Source organism: Hyperolius riggenbachi, chromosome 3, assembly GCF_040937935.1.
Source record: "Hyperolius riggenbachi isolate aHypRig1 chromosome 3, aHypRig1.pri, whole genome shotgun sequence".
NCBI classification, from domain to species: domain Eukaryota; kingdom Metazoa; phylum Chordata; class Amphibia; order Anura; family Hyperoliidae; genus Hyperolius; species Hyperolius riggenbachi.
Genome location: NC_090648.1, coordinates 107,332,421 through 107,352,045, shown reverse-complemented (window position 1 = coordinate 107,352,045; position 19,625 = coordinate 107,332,421). Strand labels below are relative to the sequence as shown.

General features: G+C 44.2%; 1 protein-coding gene across 1 annotated transcript in view; it reads left to right on the top strand.

The window, feature by feature from the left end:
* SLC25A37 (solute carrier family 25 member 37) overlaps positions 1-18,963 on the top strand; it is a 39,663-nt gene extending 20,700 nt beyond the window's left edge. Inside the window, exons 2-4 of the mRNA XM_068274730.1 lie at positions 7,404-7,632; positions 14,621-14,677; positions 16,628-18,963. Of these exons, the coding sequence (XP_068130831.1) occupies positions 7,404-7,632; positions 14,621-14,677; positions 16,628-17,130 (789 nt within the window). The 3' untranslated portion in view covers positions 17,131-18,963. The remainder of the gene's footprint in view (positions 1-7,403; positions 7,633-14,620; positions 14,678-16,627) is intronic.
* The last annotated feature ends 662 nt before the right edge of the window (positions 18,964-19,625 follow it).

Genomic DNA, 19,625 nt, shown 5'->3' with positions numbered 1-19,625 from the left:
CGTCTGCAATGGCGTCCTGCGCAGGAACGTGAGCAAAGATACGCGTGGCTAGAGCTGCGCAGGTGCAGTGGCCTGTCGGCGAAACCAAAACTAGCTGGCGGCGCGGGAGTGGAGCATCGTTGCAGACCGACTCAGGCACGGGACGGCTGCAGGGGTCTGGCAGAAGCCCCAGGTAAGTGAAAACTGTTTTGTTTTTATCTTCAGTTCCGCTTTAAGCAAGGGATTAAAGAGAACCCGAGGTGTGTTTAAAGAATGTTATCTGCATACAGAAGCTGGATCTGCCTATACAGCCCAGCCTCTGTTGCTATCCCAAACCCAGTGTCAGTCTCAGCTGCTCCCCTGCCTCCTGCATAGCTCCGCTCCCTGCCCCCGTCCCTTCCCTCCAATCAGCAGGGAGGGAAGGGATGCAGACGGGGACTGGAGTTCTGCAGGAGGCGGGGAGAGCAGCAGACTGACACGATAGAGATAGACACAGCCCGCTCTGACAAGCTGTTTGTCAGCAGCGTGGCTGTGATTTATGAGGGATTGCAGAGTGCAGGGGGACCTTAGGGGAGTTTGGCATAGCAACAGAGGCTGGGCTGTATAGGCAGATCCAGCCTCTGTATGCAGATCACATTCTGCAAACCCACCTCGGGTTCTCTTTAAAGGAAGCGTGTATATAAAAGCAGATTTTTTGGCACATACTGTATATTTTGTGTATATAATTGGATTAATTGGTTGCTTTTAATATTTGGCTATTTCTGCTTTACAACCCCAAATTCTGTGGCTGATTGTCCAGTGACATCAGGTCAGCTAAGACTGTGTATTTGTATATGTAGTAGCTGCAATTGGCGTATTACCTATTTGCGAAATGACTAAATCTGGAAAGAGTAGCTGCAGTCCTATCAGCATAGTAATCTGTCGTTTGCACAAGTTAGGGTTCCTGTACAGGATGGATTGCTTAACAAGTGCATGCTGCATCCTCTGCACAAATGCCAGATATATGTAGCCCTAAACCATTTCTTTTGTAATGTGACTGACATACAGATACATCTACAGATATACGACCAAACTCTACTGAGCATCACATTCTGCCCTATGGAGGGGGAATGAAGAGTACCATAACACTAGTGGCAATGAAGATAAAAAGGGTCCCCCCCCTCCCTCCTAAAATAGCAGTCTATGTCCCATATTGATTAGAGGTCCTCAAAGGCCCATGGCCATGTATGTTGGGGGATGTAGTTCATTCATGTGATTTAATCTCCTGGCTGGTAGATCTAATCATACTAATGGACTACAACATCATTGGCATGCATTGTGGCGGCTGGGGACACGACATCACTGAGGGCAGCACACGACATTGCCCCCCCGCACTTCCTCAAAGCCCAAACAGTCTGTAATCCTGCCTTAGGAGTGTACCCCCCCCCCCACCTCCCCCGCACACACACCTGTGACTATTCTCTCTTGTCTTAAGTGATTGTGGCAATGTGCAATGCTTTGCTTAAGTAGATTATAGCCTTAAAGTCGCCCTGTAGTGAGGGCAGCACATTGACTATGCTTTCGCCAACCTGTCCGAGCACACAGTGAGGGGAAGCTGGATGAGGTGTGATGTCGGTGTGGGCAGAGGTTGAGGCAGCCACTTAGTTTTTCACTCCAATCTGTGTTTCTGGTGACTGTCTCACCCCACTTCAGGCTCCTGTGACTGTCTGATCCCAACAAGGCAGACTGCAAGCCGGATTTCTAACTTTAGCGTTGACACAAAACAGGAGTAATGGACCAGTCCTCAGTGGGAACATTTAATTTTGTGGCAACTGAAGGTGTGACTTCCTCTTCTTAAGGCGACATTTCCTCACTTCATGTCTCTTGGGCAAGGAGTCGACAGAAATCTTCCTTCACTCTATCAGAAGATTTTAAAGTGTGTGTGTGTGTGTGTGTGTGTGTCAGCCCCAACCTTCTCATTGCAATAGAATATGAAAAGATAAAGACTGCTCACATGATTGTGTCTAAAATCATTGTGACAACTGCCCATTGTTTTATGCAGCTTCCAAACCCACCCCAGAGGCTGATGGACACTCATTGTTACTGTGCAGTCTATGACATATGTAAAAGTCCGTCTTGTTGTATGTTGCTTTGTGATGCACCTGCACTGCATTCAGCTGTAATTTGTCCCGTTATTGCCCTTCTGTTGCTGTGTAGTATGTGTGCTACTCGCCTTTCACCTTTCTCCTTCACCAGCCTTTTTCAACCTGAATAGTCCTTATCGCTTGAAGCGTGTGTTTTTTTTTTTTTTTTTTTTTTTTTTTTTTTTAACTGCCACTTTAAATCCCGAGATTCTGTTGGACGAGAAAATCCTAAAACGGTCATCGTTTCAGAGGTTCTAAGTCACTAAAATCCTGTCTCTTACCCATTTTGACATGAAGTTCCATAACTACGTTGTCCGAAGCTGAGCATTCTTTATACAAGCAACTCTGCGTTGTTGCGTCACTCTACATAGCCGTTGGACTGGTTTACTTTCAAATAAGGGGTGTCTAATGTTTTGGCTAGAGTGTGTGTCTGTGTTAAATAAATACATTTAAAAAAAATATATCTATAGCTATCGATCTATATAATTTTTTTTTTTTGTATAGTGTGGCACATGCCTTGTAATAAGTCATTAATGGTGTGAACATTTTCAATCAGATCATTCACATCGAATGAAAGAAGGTATTGTAAATTATCCACAGCTTTAACTAATCTAATTTGTGATCCTAGCTATGAAAAATAAACCACGCTGATCAACCATTTCTTTATGGAAACAATCAATAATGCCTTTCTTCAGGATAGGTTGGGCCCACCAGTTTCTCTGTTTTCAAAATGACCAGAATAAAGAAGAAAAGATTGCTTACTTAACATTGCACCGTTAATGGACACCTTTTAGATGTTAAGTTATCCTTGGCTTCCTGTTATTTAAACCTCAGGAACCTATTGCAGATCTCACTGAGGGAAAATCCCATCTTGTAAAACTGCCATTTAGCCTCGTCCTCTCTGACATGAAGTATGCAAATATTGTGTGTATCTGACTTTCCCCGGATTCTCTTCTGTGACTGAGTCGCTGCCGTTTTCTGCTACACGTTCTTCCTCAGTGGATGTTTATTCTCGGCTCCTTGACTTGGGTGATTTATTTAGTTTTTGTGTTGCCAAATAAACCCACTTGCTGCTCATACTAAGGCAGGGAACACAATTATTCATGAGTGGCAGCCTATTTGTCCCTCGCCGCAGCTCGCTCCCAGCCAGTGGCCTGGGGTCCCCTCCATTGCAGATAGTGCGCGAGTGAGGATGCCAGCCTGGTGAGGAAAGGAGGGGACCTCGGGTCACCAGCTGGGAGCAGAGCTGTGGTGAGGGACACATAGGCTGCCAGGGGCTGGAGGAAGCCCCAGGTAAGAAGATCCTTGGTTTTTTTCCTTCCTCTCTCTCTGTGCATGAACGGCTTCATTCTACTTGGCATGCTTGGACCGTACTCGCACATGCCCAGTAAGGATGTGTTTGTACATGGCCAGGACCGCGGGGACAGAAGTAGTTCCCATGCACCAGTGGTGGGCTTGAGGATCTAGAAAGCTTTTGGACCATCCAGACACTTCCCACTACTAAACTACGTATCTTACTTTTATATTTTCTTCCTCTCAGAGCCGTAGATGTCACAGGGTAATAAAACTTCAGATATTACAAAATCATTCAGGCAGGATATTACTCACGTTTCTGTCCTTTGTGATTTATTTTTTTCTTCTCAAGTTTCTAATCTCTTATTTCATGCACAGCTGTGTAATTTGTTGGCTTTTTATAAATGTAATAAAAAGGTATAGCCCTTTGTCCTAATACACCTTAAGAATACTTACTGTAAATCAAAGAGAGAGGGCTGTGCAGAAAGCAAGGAATCAGCAGTAGAAGTAGTGAGGAAAGGAGCAGGAATATAGAGGCTGCCATACATTAAAGAGGAACTCCTGTGAAAATGTAATAAAAGTTCATTTTTATAATTATGTATAAATGATTTAGTCAGTGTTTGCCCATTGTAAAATCTTTCCTCTCCCTAATTTACTTTCTGACATTTATCACGTGGTGTCATTTTTACTGCTGGCAGGTGATGTCAGTGGAAGGAGATGCTGCTTGCTTTTTATTTCCCACAGCGCAATTAGGTTCACAGACAGGAAACTGTCAGGACCATGGTCATGACATCACACTGTGGGAGATGTTTCCCCACTATCAGCCATTCAGAGCCCCCTTTCATGGGAAAGAGGGCATCAGCCAAACACAGTGAATCCAGCGCTGGAGACTTGGGCACAGCCTGCGCAACCATAGGCCGTAATAGGAACTAAGCCTATAGCAGCGCACAGGGAGTAACTTCAGCGCCATCCGAAGACGGAGCTAAAGTTGCTTTTAAAACAATAATTCGGCTTCCAGCAATTGCTGGAAGCCGAATTATATTATTCCCCCACAATTCATGGCGGCCTGGAGGGGAATGGTAATTAACACGGCCCGGACTTGTGCGGCAGCAGGATCAGCCATATACAGGCTGTATCCTGCGCCCAAGTCTCCCGGCGCCATTATCTCTCGTACGCGCATCAGCTACTGATTGGGATGAAGTTAAATTGTTAGTGAGAGTTTCTCTTTAACTACACGCCTGTTACAGGTCTGCGATTCATATACTTTGCCAGAAAGATCAGCAGAATAGTAAATATAACTACCACCTTCCAGCAAGACTGGTGAGTGCAGGTTTCACAGGTTTTGTTTTTGTTAATTAAATAAATCCTTCATGCTAGGAATACACGGTACGTTTTTGTCACTGATGGCTCGATTGATAAAAATCCGACGTGTCCGATCACCGGCCAGATCGATTCCGCGCTCGTTACCGTGGGCAGGACAATGGAAGAAAACGATGAGAAGATAAGTGCCCGCGGGGACGAGCGGGAATCGATCCAGGCGCCCGCGTGGACGAGCGGGGTTGCGCCGGAATCGATCCAGCGGCTCGATTACACGGTACAAAACGTACTGTGTATTCCTAGCATAAGACTTGGTTTAAATGCTTGGAAGAAGAACCTGGTTTTCTTATTGTCTTTTCTGTCTTGGATTTGGTTCGTGACCTACATTAAAGCAACCATACTGTCCGTTTCTCAGCAGCCTAACACAGACGTGTAAAAAGTCAGCATTATATGGAACACCCAATTTTTACATGCAGCCATGAAATCATGACACTCCCAACCACCTATGTTCTGCTGCGTAAACCTATAGCCTCTGCACGAGATCCTCTGTGCAAGGATGAAAGAAATGCTGTGAATTGTGTGTGCAAAAAATGCAGTCAGTGAGGGAGGGTTGGATGGGTGTAGGGGCACGTCATTGTGTAGGAGCACGTCATTTTCACAGAGAGCCTGACACTTATCATACATCTTAAAGTGAACCTCCGGACTAAAAATCGACTCAGCAGCACTGAAAAGGCTTGGTGTTTCTTTAACAGTTTCACAGCATCAGAACTTTGTTTCTCTTATACAAGCCTCATTTTTAGCTGCACAGAAGAAAACTGCCTGGGCTTTTTTTCCCCTGATGCTGGGCAAAGCATGATGGGATTTCTGATGTTGTTGTTCTCGTTCTGCTGTTTTGGTGCAATTTTTTTTTTTTTTTTTTTACATTTTGAATTTGACATTTGAAGCCTAGCGCATGCAGCTGGGAGAGGTTATCAGGACACAGGACAGTTGGAACTGTGTCTCCTGCTCCTTGTCACCTCCTTTCAACCAAAAAGATGGCTGCCCCCATGACAAAGATGGCAGTCCCCATGAATCACAAACATTTGCCTGTTCTTTTAAAACAGGGTGGGTAAGAGATTATATTACCTATCTATTCTAATTAACATAACTAATATAACTTGATGACAGTATGTTTGTTTAGGTTGAAGTTCCCCTTTAAGGGATGTACATACATACACTCTTTTTTTATTTTTGTATTTTTTTTATATGCAGATGACTGACCATCTTTACTACTTCCCTGTAGTCTGAGCTACTGTATGTGCCAAACCCAATTTCGGGAACAACCAAATCGTGCTTGGCGATTGAAATCTTTCTGATTCCAGTATGAGAGCATACCCACAGTACAGTCTGTTCATAGTGTTCAGAATCTGTTGGCCCTCATCCTACAAACCACTTTATGCTTCGTAAGAGAGAAATTAAATGATTAAAATATGACTTTTAATAGAACATTAAATTAAATGTAGTACAATTGAATTACAAAGACTTCAAGAGGGGTGGACGATCAATATATGAGAACACCCTATAATGACCCCTCGGTCTGAGTTTGCTGAAGGGCAGTTTCCTCCATTTACCCCTCACTATGAATGCTTGTCTACAACACACACAACCGCCCCAACCCACTGCAAGGGTTAGCTCCTCTGTTCACCTCCTCAGTATAAATGCTTGTCTACAAAACACGCAACAGCCCCAACCCAGTACAAGGGTTAGCTCTTCTGTTCCCCTCCTCAGTATAAATGCTACAAAACACACAACCACCCCAACCCAGTACAATGATGAATGTATTTTGATTGTTTAGGCACTGTTGCACTTTGTATGCCACCAGACAAAGCCCCCTTAGTTTATGGGGGTGAAACATGTTGGGTAAGGTGTGGGGTGGTTGTGTGTTTTTTCTAGACAAGCATTTTATATAGTGAGGGGGAAACGGTGGAAACAGCCCTTCAGCAAACCCAGGCCGAGGGGTCATTATTGGGTGTTCTCATATATTGATCCTCCACCCCGCTAGTAGTCCTAGTAATTCAATAGTAGTACACTAAAGCAGTGGTTTTAGTGTTCTATTAAAAGTTATATTTTAATTATTTAATTTCTCTCATAAGAAGCATAAGTTGTTTGTGATTTAAATATCAGCATTGTGTATAGGCCCTCCTACTACATGGCTGTAATAAAATTGGCCAGTCATCTGCAGATAAAACTTGGATGTGTGTATGGAGCCTTAGAAAATTGAAGAGTATTTCATTGGTCTTCTGTCCTTAGAATTCGTTGGTCTGAAGACTGCAATACACTGGCAGACTTTCTCCTGATGTGCCCAAAAGATAGAACTTCTCTGATAAACATCTGATCAGAGAGAGGTCTATCATTACCATACACGGCACATTGCATTTTAATCCATTTCATGCCGAATCTAATCCATTACAGCTGCTTCCCCAGGTGTCCCCCATGCTAAGGCTACTCTCCCCGGGGGCCCTATGCAGAGTATTAGCACAGCAAAGCTCTCTGACGCTCACCTCTCCAGCTGGTGTGCTTCCTCCTCTGTGCTGCTGTCCTCTCACGGTGCCTAAATAGGTGCTAGTTTTGTATATTAATAGCACTTGAGCACAGAGAGATGCAGACTATAGTTACATTTAGTGTACTTACTGGTTTTCCTTCTTGTTTCAGACCAGAATGCAGAGTTTGCAGCCAGACCCCAAGGCTCGGTACAGAGGAGTAATGGAAGCTCTGAAGACGATGGTCCGGACTGAGGGCGTGTTAACTCCCTTGCGAGGAATTAATGTGACAATGCTTGGAGCAGGACCTGCGCATGCTCTTTATTTCGCTTGCTATGAGAAGATGAAAATCACCGTGGGGTCCATGGTTAACCACGCCGGGAACAGTCACTTGGCTAACGGTTGGTCTGATTTGCCTTCTTAAAGAGTAACTGTCAGGCTGCAAAAATTAATTTAAACCTCTATTCTCCTGTGTTAAACAGTTTAGAAGGGAGCCAAAAAGGCAATACTGAAGTTAAAAATCTCTCACTTTGATCCTTGCTGAACAGCAAGGCTGGTTATTCCCAAGCCCCTAAGGAGGCCGCCAGGCCGCATAACATACTGCAAAGCATTCTGGGGCTGCTTCTTCTCCCCACTCTGCACTACTTTGGGTCCTCCCCCTTCATTTCCCTATCACGCCCTAAGGCTGCTTTCACAGTGGGAAGTTACAGGCTCATGTTACAGCAGCTTGTAACATCACAGCACTGAAAAAAATCACAGGGCACATGTTCCGTTAGAGTATACTGCATGAGCCGCTATTGTTCCTAGCCACATGGCTAATATTCACTGCACAATAGTGTTGTCAGGATCATGAACCATTAGGATCTTTGATCCTGATGAATCATCAGGAAGGAGGGAGGATATTACATCACAATTGGCTTCATAGGAGACAGACAAATATGGAACCTGCCATGAGCTGTCAGGAGCATCATTCTCTGCAAATACTATATAAAAATTCTGTGAAATCCAAACGTGGACAGTGAAATGCATATGTAATGTAAGTAGAGCCAATATTCAGCTACTGATACGTGTTTTTTTTTTTTTTTTTCTCTAAAACCCTATACCTAACAGCTCCTCTTTAAAACAGAAGGCAACTTGCAATAATTCAGCTTTAAGTGAACATTTGTGGTTACCCACAATGCACCACTACTGAATATGCAAATTATCTCTTTATACCCCTGTAGCCAGGCTAGCATCCAGAACCGCTGGTGTACAGCAAGCCTATAGCTTTAAATTTTACACAGCCACATAAACCCCACATGTAGACAACAGCTAATGGTAATATCCCAATCAGCAGTGAAATGGAAACTGTTCCTACTGGATGCTTTTCCATGGTGAATTCAGAAAATAGGAATTTTTGTGCTTCCTAATGACACATGTTTTTCTATGAAAGTGTAATTTCAACATTTCTAATCTGCTATGATAGAGATATAGAGCATCTTGAAAACACACTGTTGCACGGACTTATGTCAACAGTAAAAAACACGGTACAATACCCTGCTGGGACTTATGTGAGTTAACGCATGCCATTTATCTTTATAGGGAAGCACAAATATTTATATTCCATTGTATGGAGAACTTTTGATATGTTTTGTCTTTAACTAGGCTTCCCCAATTTTTTTTCTTTTTATGTAAAACTTAACACACACACACCCCTTCCCCCTTAGTCAAGTGTGCTGAGGTATTTGCCCACCACCTTTTTAACCCTTACCCCATGAAGCTGGTATCACACAGTAGGGAAGAGTCTAGAGCATGGGACTCCACCACCTGACCAAAACCAATCCATGTGCTTCCTACCAGCCTCAATCCCTATGAGGAGGTGTAGAGGGTTATCCTGTAGACCAGGGCTGCCCAATAGGTTGATCGCGATCTACCGGCCTCGTGGCCGCGTCCCATTGAATTTTGTGGCCAGCAGCTGTAGAACGCGGCTGATTGGCCGCGTCCTATCAGATTCTGCTGCTTGCCGCTGATAGCGCAGCCACAGCCAATCAGGAGGAGAGAGGTACAGCCAATCGGGAGAAGAGAGGCATGGCTGAGAAGCCAGGGGCGGCTCTGCCATGACACAGTGTCATGGCTGGGAACGGCGCCTGAAGCGAGACTTTCGCTTCCACTTACGCTGCCTGCCGGAGAGTAAAACCAGGACACCACTGCTGGAGGGGAGGTAAGCATGCCCGCCCTATAATAAAGGGACAGCTTACCTCAACTGAAGGCACATATACCCAGCTATCCTATACTGAAGGCACATATACCCAGCTATCCTATACTGAAGGCACATATACCCAGCTATCCTATACTGAAGGCACATATACCCAGCCAACATATACTGAAGGCACATATACCCAGCCAACCTATACTGAAGGCACATATAGCCAGCCAACCTATACTGAAGGCACATATACCCAGCTATCCTATACTGAAGGCTCATATACCCAGCCAACCTATACTGAAGGCACAATTAAATGTCTGTAGATCTCCTGACCTCTGCGAATTTTAAAGTAGCTCGCTCGCGAGCCGAAAATATGTGGGCACCCCTGCTGTAGACATAGACAGTTTGTATCCAAAACTCCTGTGTAAGCAGGAGGAGTGTTCTGGATTTGGTGATCCTGGGCAGAGTGGTGACATAGTGGAGTGGATAGCCGTGCTGCTCTCTGAAGCCAGTGGCTAGTGATCTTTTGATTTGCATAGACAGGTGGAGGGGATGAGGATAAAACAAAAGGCTTCCTCTCCAAAGGGTCCCGTTAGCATTGGATGCCCGTGTGAGCAGCTGCCCACTGTGTAAGCAGTGCTGGTCCGTGGATCTGCCGTAAACTCACAAGGATTGATGACTCTGTGGTAGCCTATTGTTGTCTGCTAGCGCCGGTGCCTGTAGTAAGTAACCGCAGTACTCTGTGTACCCCTGCTGATGAAGGGAGAAGGTCTCCTGAAACGCATGGTTGCGTCCTGATTTGTGGCTGCCAAGCTAGGGGCGGGCTGCGGCCACGCAGGTGGGCGTGCACAAAGCCCTGGCAGGAATTTGAAGAAAAAAAATTGCCTGGGCCTCTTCTGGGAAGGTGACTTTTTCAAGTACTAGCGATTTACAGACAACCAGGAATCACTAGTAAAACGCTCCAGTGTGAATGAGGCCTAAGTAATAGACCAGTACTTGACCTAATAGTCACTATATCATGCTTACAATATCATGCTCCATGTCCGGCAAATTGTAATCAGTAGTAACACACAATGCTTTGTGACATCGTAATCGATAGTCACACTTCTGTGCAAAACTTCAGGAAAGCACATTGCACTAAGCTCATCCAAGTTAAAGAGACTGAGTGCAATGGGTATGTCACTCAGTTGGAGGTGGGTGGTGTGGGAAATACCCAGAAGTCCTTTGCCATCTACTGGGAGATCATAATCTACTTAGTGGGCACCCCTGCTCTAAACTATATCAGACCATCTGGTCCAAGAAACCTACTTAGAGACACTGAAGCGAAAAAAAATGATATAATGAATTGATTGTGTAGTACGGCTAATGACTAGAACATTAGTAGCAAAGAAAATATTCTCATTTTTATTTTCAGTTATATAGTGTTTTTTATAACATTGCATCATTCTCTACTATTTGCAGTTTACACACTACTCAGCATTATAAATGATTTTACAGAGCAGGCCAGTGAACTTTTGAACTGTCCTCTGGTGAGAAAAAGAAATTACCACTGAAAGCTGCGATAACAAGCTTTAAGGTACATACACACGTCGGATTTTTCCAAACGACCGGTTGTTTGGACGTCAAATCTGGCGTGTGTACAAACGGTTCTGTCAAAACCAGTCTTATCAGCTGAACGACCGTTTGTACACACGCCCGATTTGACGTCCAAACACCTTAAAGAGACTGTGAAGCGAGTCTTAGAGCATGCCATTACTGTAAAGCACTATAAATGGCGCTAAACCGCCGCATCCCCGCGCAAATCCCCTCTGTAAACTCTGGGGAGCGCTTCCTGATGAGGCAGAGCTTAGAGCTGTAGCTCTGCCTCCTAACGCGTCAATCCCTGCTGATCGCCGCCTCTCCCCGCCCCTCTCAATCTGCCTTCAAAGAGAGGGGCGGGGGAGAGGCTGAGATCTGTGCAGCAATTGACGCGCATGGAGGCAGAGCTGCAGCTCAAAGCTCTGCCTCCATGAGCAGCAAAATCCACGACCAAGAAAGTCGTATAGGTATAAATAGTCGTAAAGGTATAAACCCCTCGCTTTGCTGTGGGGATGCGGCGGTTTAGCACTATCTATAGTGCTTTACAGTAATAACATGATTTAAGACTCGCTTCAGAGTCTCTTTAACCTCCTTGGCGGTAATGACAAGCTCAGCTCGTCCATTACCGCTGGCAATTTTTTTTTTTTTTTTTTTTAAACAGGCAGCAAGCACTTTGCTTGCTGCGTGTTTACACCGATTGCCGCCGATGCGCCGCTACCCGCCGCGCTATAGCCCCCCCCAGACCCCATGCGCAGCCTGGCCAATCAGTGCCAGGCAGCACTGATGGGTGGATCGGGAGTCCCGATGACGTCATCACGATTGTCGCCACGGCGACGGGGGAAGCCCTAAAGGCAATCCCGTTCAGAATGGGATTTCCTTATGGGAAGACGCGATGGCGGCAATTGGAAGGTTGGGAGGGACGCCGCAGGGAGGGGGGAAATCATGTAGCTAGCGCTAGCTACAGGATTTAAAAAAAAAAAAAAAAAAATAGTACTGCGCATCCACCCTGGCGCATTTAATTGAACGCCAGGGTGCTTAAGACAGAGCTCTCTGAGCCTTTGAAGGTTGTGGAGCTCAGTGGCTCTTTTGCATAGATAGCTGGAGTTTAACTCTTCCTGTACTGGAAACAAAATTAGACTTATGTCTCTCCTCCTAATGTTTTATATCTTAGCTGTACTACACATACAAATCGTTATATCATCATTTTTATTTGCATTAGTGTCTCTTTAACAAATCACAGTAATTAAATGATACCACACACTTGCGTCCAGAAGGACATTACCCTATAGGTACAAATGGTAAAAATTATAATTTTACTGTATCACGAAAAGTTTTAAAATGAGAGGTATTCGGTTTCAGAATCCCTCACTGTGTAGCCTTCAGATATGTATCTGTTGTCAGAGTGTGGGGGTCTTTGCTGATCCCCCTTATCCCATAGCAAAAAGTCTCATGGGAAGGTGTAGCTATCCCACACTGCTATGACCACTGACCACACAGTGTGTCTGTGTCGCTCGGGGGCAGTGGAGATAACCTGATCAAGGATATAGCTGATCTGGTTCAACCACCAACTATCAAGTCCCCTCACACACTGACCCAATGACGGGTGGGTATATACAAACATACACCCTCCCCATACCAATCTTCCCTTCTTTTTACATTTTGATCTAGCTGAGACCTACTCTAGGAGGGCAGTGCCATCGCATATACTGACTCTAAAAAACCCCCCCTTTATCATGATATTACCCAGATGGGTATGAGACTCTTTGACAGATGTGACTCATCTGAACGTGAGACTCCCTTAGATTCTTTGGGGAGATTTTCTGCAGTGTTGGGTCCTGATATGCCTCACAGCTTTGGGACAGTCAGTGACAAATATTCAGGCGAGTGACAGATGGAAGCGCACAAGTACCCCTTGATGTGTTTGCATCTGTGAATTATCCCATGTATTGTGGTCGGATCCTTGCATGTCATACACAAAATACGTGCGTGTTTGTTTATACTGCATAGGGGTTGTGATCACACTCTATACGAGCAAATACAGATACAAATTTACATCTGCGCATTATCCACGTTGCACCTACACTGATAGATGCATATGAGGGACACCTACGTATATAAGTGCACAACAGTGGGCTAGGTAAAGGGTCCAGATGGAGGACTATGCGAGCCTAAGAGTATCTGCACCATTGATATGCGCGAATGTTTATATATTCGAGAGGTTGCTACGCAACCATAAACAGAGATCTACGCCCCCTTGAATGGAGGGGGCGTTTCTTTAACAGTGATGCAGTCGGGACAGAGGAGGAACCTAATGCCTCTAGAGGGAGACCTGGAACGCAAGATGCGTCCCAGATCAGCGCAGGACAGGAAGCAGACGCGCGTGTGGGCGGAAGTGACGTCACCGCTACAGCGCTGTCTGCACCATTAGCTGACCGTTAGATTCGCCCAGGGTTTGAAGTTTTGGCTGCAACCTACCGGCGAACAGCATCCTGCGGGCCCCCTCCCCCTAACGTGGGTCACAGAGAGATGGCCAAGCCCACGGACTTGAGGGGGAGTTATCATGCTATCCTAATGATGGTTCCCATCCCTTAACACGGACACACTAAGACCTCAATGAGGTAAGATATATGGACAGGGCACCAGCCCTGTAATCTGTATTATGCTAATAGGTAAAATGTGACACACCTCATCACACCCACTATGACGCCTCCCCTATTTCCCTCTATATATATATATATATATATATATATATATATATATATATATATATATATATATATATATATATATATATATATATATATATATATATATATATATATATATATATATATATATATATATATATATATATATATATATATATATATATATATATTATATGGCTTTGCCTGACAGGGCACTTCAGCTCTGACTGGGGCTTATATGATGATGGGGGGTATTTTGTAATATATGTAAATAATTGGTGTAGGCTATGTAATATATGTAAATAATTGGTGTAGGCTATGTAATATATGTACAGCACGCTTTCTGATGAAGCCTTTTGGTGAAACATGCACATGTTAAAGTCTATGTACAGCACTTAGCACTTTATGTTTGTATATACCCACCCGTCATTGGGTCAGTGTGTGAGGGGACTTGATAGTTGGTGGTTGAACCAGATCAGCTATATCCTTGATCAGGTTATCTCCACTGTCCCCGAGCGACACAGACACACTGTGTGGTCAGTGGTCATAGCAGTGTGGGATAGCTACACCTTCCCATGAGACTTTTTGCTATGGGATAAGGGGGATCAGCAAAGACCCCCACACTCTGACAACAGATACATATCTGAAGGCTACACAGTGAGGGATTCTGAAACCGAATACCTCTCATTTTAAAACTTTTCGTGATACAGTAAAATTATAATTTTTACCATTTGTACCTATAGGGTAATGTCCTTCTGGACGCAAGTGTGTGATTTTGTTTCCCTGGTACTTCACTTATTCGGTAGTGTGTGAGTAATTAAATGATGGAAGAACTACTAGTGTAGAGAATAGATGACCACAAGTGGTCACAGATCTGCAGAAACATTTTGGATGATTGTCATATGCTTGTACTACAACTAACACTTGATTTGTCTGCAGGGGTGGCAGGAAGCCTGGCAACTGTCCTGCATGATGCTGTGATGAACCCAGCTGAAGGTAATGCAATTTCTTCTCACCATTATTGGTTTAAGATCAGAACTAGCTATTGTCAATAAGTCAATAATTAAGTTGATGCAAACTTTATGCAAATAGATTCAGATCTATTTGCATAAAGTTTGCAGATTGAACCGCGCATGCACAGGGATCTTGCCCGCTGTGATGACGCGACCTCAAGCATGCGCAACTTCACCCGAAATCGCTGCGTTGCTGGAGCAGTCAACGGGCCAGCGGAGGGTTGCCAGGAGGATCTGGGCTGGAGAAAGCCCCTGGTAAGTCCGTTTATTTAAAAAAAAAAAAAAAAAAAAAAAAAAACAGCTCAGGGTCCCTTTAATATTGTGAAGCCCCCCCTCCCCTTTTGCCACCAAAACAGCTATGACCTATAATGTAGAGACAGATTTTTACAACCTTTTCTGGAGGCCTCCTGTGATATATGGCACCAAGATGGTATCAGCACGTCTTTTAAGGCGAGAGTTGAGCCCTACGTGGCATGCGGCCTGCCGCAATCTATATAGGTGGTAAATGTCAAAAATAATGTCCACATGATCTGAAAGAAAACATGATTCCTCAGACCAGGCCACCTTTTTCCATTGCTCGGTGGTTCAGGCACTTCCATGCCCATTTTGGTTGTATTGGGGGTTGGACAGGCATCACAATGGACACTGTTCTCTGGTTGTGCAGTTAAATATGCCACAAATGATAATACTGTATCATCAATTACCTTTATTCCATTGCCAGCATTACTTTTTCAGTTGTTTGTACTACTGAAGCTCTTCTTTGGGATTGAGCTTGGACAACCATGACCCTGTTGTAGGTTTACTGGCTGTTCATCCTTAACCCACTATTGACACTATCCACTGCATAGTCGGTATACTCTACAAGTTCTGTCATTTCAGAGACGCTCTGGTGCAGTTCTTAGCTGTAACAAACGCTTAAAAACAAACTTTATTACACATTACTAATCGAAACATTGCCAAATACTTAAATACTATATAAAAATCTCCATGGCTGAATTGCTGTTCCTAGGTTATTGCTCCTTGGTGTAACACCACTGACAGTTGCCCGTGGAAATGTCACAAATGGACTTTTTGCACAGGTGGCTTCCTCTCATGGTACCACGTTAGAAATCGCTGAGCTCCTGTGAGCGATTCATTCTTTCAAAATGTGTAGAGGTCTGCATGCCTGGGTGCTTTATTTTATACACCTGGATTCAAAGATCTGGAGGGGGGCTCCCAATACTATTGGCAATACAGTGTGTTACAGATACCATTGTAATAAGTAATCAGTGTTATTCACTGGTTAATGTGGATGATAGGAGTATGTTTTTTGAAGAAAAAAAGTTACCCCTGTGGTTGCTTGTCAACCATGAATACAATCATCATCGTATCTAAAGTCTCTGGGGTGTAGATATATGTACCTTGCTGCAATTTGTCGTCACCGCGCCTGTGTGCTCTCCAACGCGCGCTATTGAAGCCGCCAGTTACTACACTAATCAGTGAATGGGAACAAGGTTCCTATTCACCGAACAAAGTGCCTATGATCACTGGCATCAATGAGAAAGTGAAAACATACACACCACATAAAATGTATGCCATGGGGGTATGTTGTTGTTTTGCAAATAATTGCTTGTAATTAGTGACTGCCGCAAAACTGAAAAAATACACCTTTATTTTAAAATAAAGTATTGTTGCCATACATTGTATTAGGGACATAATTTAAATGTTGTAATAACTGGAATAAATGGGCAGATGAAATGTGTGGCTTTAGCCACAGTAGCACATTTTTATTTTAAAACAATAATGGCCGTAAACTGAGAAACAACACTGCCCTCTGCTGGAATGGAGGTATGATTTTCTGTAAGAATGCACTAGCAATACAGGAGTGATTTATATTCGGTGACTCTATTGTCATTGTTACTAATGTAATTCATTTTATTTTCTATATCCACAGTGGTGAAGCAACGGATGCAGATGTTTAACTCCCCCTACAGGAACATGATGCACTGCATCCGGTCTATAAGCAAATCAGAGGGAGTTGGAGCTTTTTACCGTAGTTATACCACACAGTTGTTCATGAACATCCCCTTTCAAGCCATTCACTTCATCACCTATGAGTTTACGCAGGAGCAGCTGAACCCGCGTCGCCAGTACCACCCAGGCTCGCATATCGTTTCTGGAGCCATCGCTGGAGCGGTAGCAGCTGCAGCCACCACGCCATTGGACGTATGCAAAACCTTATTGAACACCCAGGAGAACATGGCCCTCAGCTCCGCTAACATCAGCGGACACCTGTCTGGCATGGCCAACGCCATAAGGACGGTCTACCAGATCGGAGGTGTTGCAGGTTACTTCAAGGGCATGCAGGCCCGAATCATTTATCAGATGCCTTCTACAGCCATTGCCTGGTCTGTGTATGAATTCTTCAAGTACTTCCTTACTACGCGCAGTCAATAGCGTACAAAGACCACTAGGAGCGCCTTTCTATGTGGGGAGCCTTCTTTCCAATTGGAAATGGTAGAACAAGAAAATTGCATTAGAAACTCTAAGGAGCCCTTAGGACATTGCCAAAGACACAGAATTGAGTATCTGGGAACAATTAACTTATTTTTAATCTGCTAAAAATTCCATTTATATTTAAGGATCATTCCTTTTTGGGTTAACCTGTTGTCACTTGGTGTGGGGCTTTCCCAAGTGCATCTGACTGGAGGCCAATCATTTTTCTGTGTATCTTTTTAAAGTGTATTACCACTTTAACTTAAATAGAATTAAATCCGTTCGCAGTTATGTGCCAAAAAAAGCAGGGAGGTAAAGAATAGCTGCTGTATTTGTTTTATAGATCAGTGAAGGTTTAGTGTCTTTCTAAAATGGGAAGCTCACAACCTCCTTTTACTTCTTGTGTGACAGGTCCTCACGTTGCTGGCAAGCTTGTAGGAAAAGCAAGGGTTACCAAAACCAGCACCCCCATTTTTTTTCCATGCGTACAAGCAGGCACAAGAAATTTAGGCTGAGTTTTTAATGAAAAGAGTTCAGACCTCTTTGGAGGGATCTGTTAAAATCGCATGTTCCCCCAACCTTGATAAGGTATTCTTTCTACTGACTTTGCAACACAGAGTAAACAAACATTCGGCAGAGATGCACCTGCCAGCAGTAAATGTGCCGCCACCTATGCTACTTTTCAGAATGTAAATCAGGGTGAGGAAAAATTTTAGAATGGGCAAACACTGACTAAATAATTTATAGATGAATATTGTAAAGAATAAGCAATTTTAATAATCATGTTTATTTCACTACAGTTCCTCTTAAACTCTTTAACTTTGCTTTTAAGCTGGAAATAGTACCATCTCATGGACCATCTCTAATTATTAGCCTCAAATTGCCCCTGATTAACCTCCTTAGCGGTAACCCCGTGCTGGACACTGGGTAAGCCGCTGCAGAGGATTTCTCAGGCTCTGGTGGGCTGATTTCCATAATTGGGATTGGGACTCCCCCGACACCATGACGTCGCTTACGTCATACCGATCGTCGCCATGGCGACGGCGGAAGCCAAACAGGAAATCCCCGTTCCGAACGGGATTTCCTGTTTGCTCTGATCGCTGGAGGCGATCGGAAGGGTAGGGGGGATGCTGCTGCACAGCGGCTATCATGTAGCTAGCGCTAGGCTAGCTACATGATTTAAAAAAAAAAAAAGTGCTGCGCTGCCTCCCTGGCTATTTTATTGTACCGCCAGGGAGGTTAAAGACACAGTTATAGTGTATTACTGATTCTACCTTCACTGCAGCCTGTGCACTGTATACACTGCACCAGCATTGCTGCTTTGGATGGCTTCCTCTTGCCTCTCCCCAGTGGCATCACTAGAGGGGTGCAGATCGCACCAGGTGTTGCCTACAGAGGGGGTGACACCAAGCTAAGGGAGAGTGGAGTAGGCTATGTAAATACAGACCAGGCTAGTGCCTGAAGTACTTCTCCCTCCTGGCTGCTCCGTAATGAACTGTTATCGGAGTTCATAGGCCACCAGGGCCATATGGTGATCATCTTAATATCTCCCTATAACAAGCAACATTACTACCTGGTGAGGTTGGAGGTACATGGGGTAAGAGGAGGTGACACTATGAGTTGCCGCACCAGGTGACACCTACCCTTGTGACGCCTCTGCCTCTCCCTGATCTTTGCAACCCCAATCTTTGTGAGATTATTTATTTCTGTTTGGAAAATGTGTCCTCTACCTGTAACCGTAGGACAAGTCCAGGAAGTAGGTGAAACCGTAACAGATGTGAAGACGGGGGGGGGGGGGGGGGGGGAGTCACTGAACAACACAGTGGACAAAAGTATGCACTTGCTGCATAACAACCAGAACCGAAAGGATATGATGTTCAAACTCAGAGTTTTCCTCCAATGCCAAATTTGTGTCAATAGATGGGAGAGGGAGGTATCATCCAGAGCAGCTCTCTCAGAAATGGGATATGTTAGGTGTCTGTATCAGAAAAGAGAAGTGTGCCTATGGTACAATAACACCAATTCCAGACTTTACAGTATATCCACACCCCTTGAAGCTTCATCTTGACCCTAGAGGCGTAGCTATACGTACTCCGCTTCGATTGCCTGCAGCGCTCCCTGTCACCACCTATTAGTACACTGATAGGTGAATGGGAACATATGTTCCCAAAGCCAATCAAAGTGCCTGTAATGAATGATCAGTGAGATGCCGGTGGTCATTAACAAAGTGGAAGTAAAACGCGTACAAATCACTTCCTGCGTACGGTTTACACAAATATATTAAAATACATAAAAAATACATCTCATAAAGTTAACCCCTTTTTTACGTCTCAATCTATTTCACATTAGAATTCGTCTTATTCCATTTTAAGTCTAGTTGGGCTTTGGCTCACTTTTTGAAAAGGCACTAAACCTTTACAACTTACACACTGTTACCTTATTTGAAGTTCTAAAAT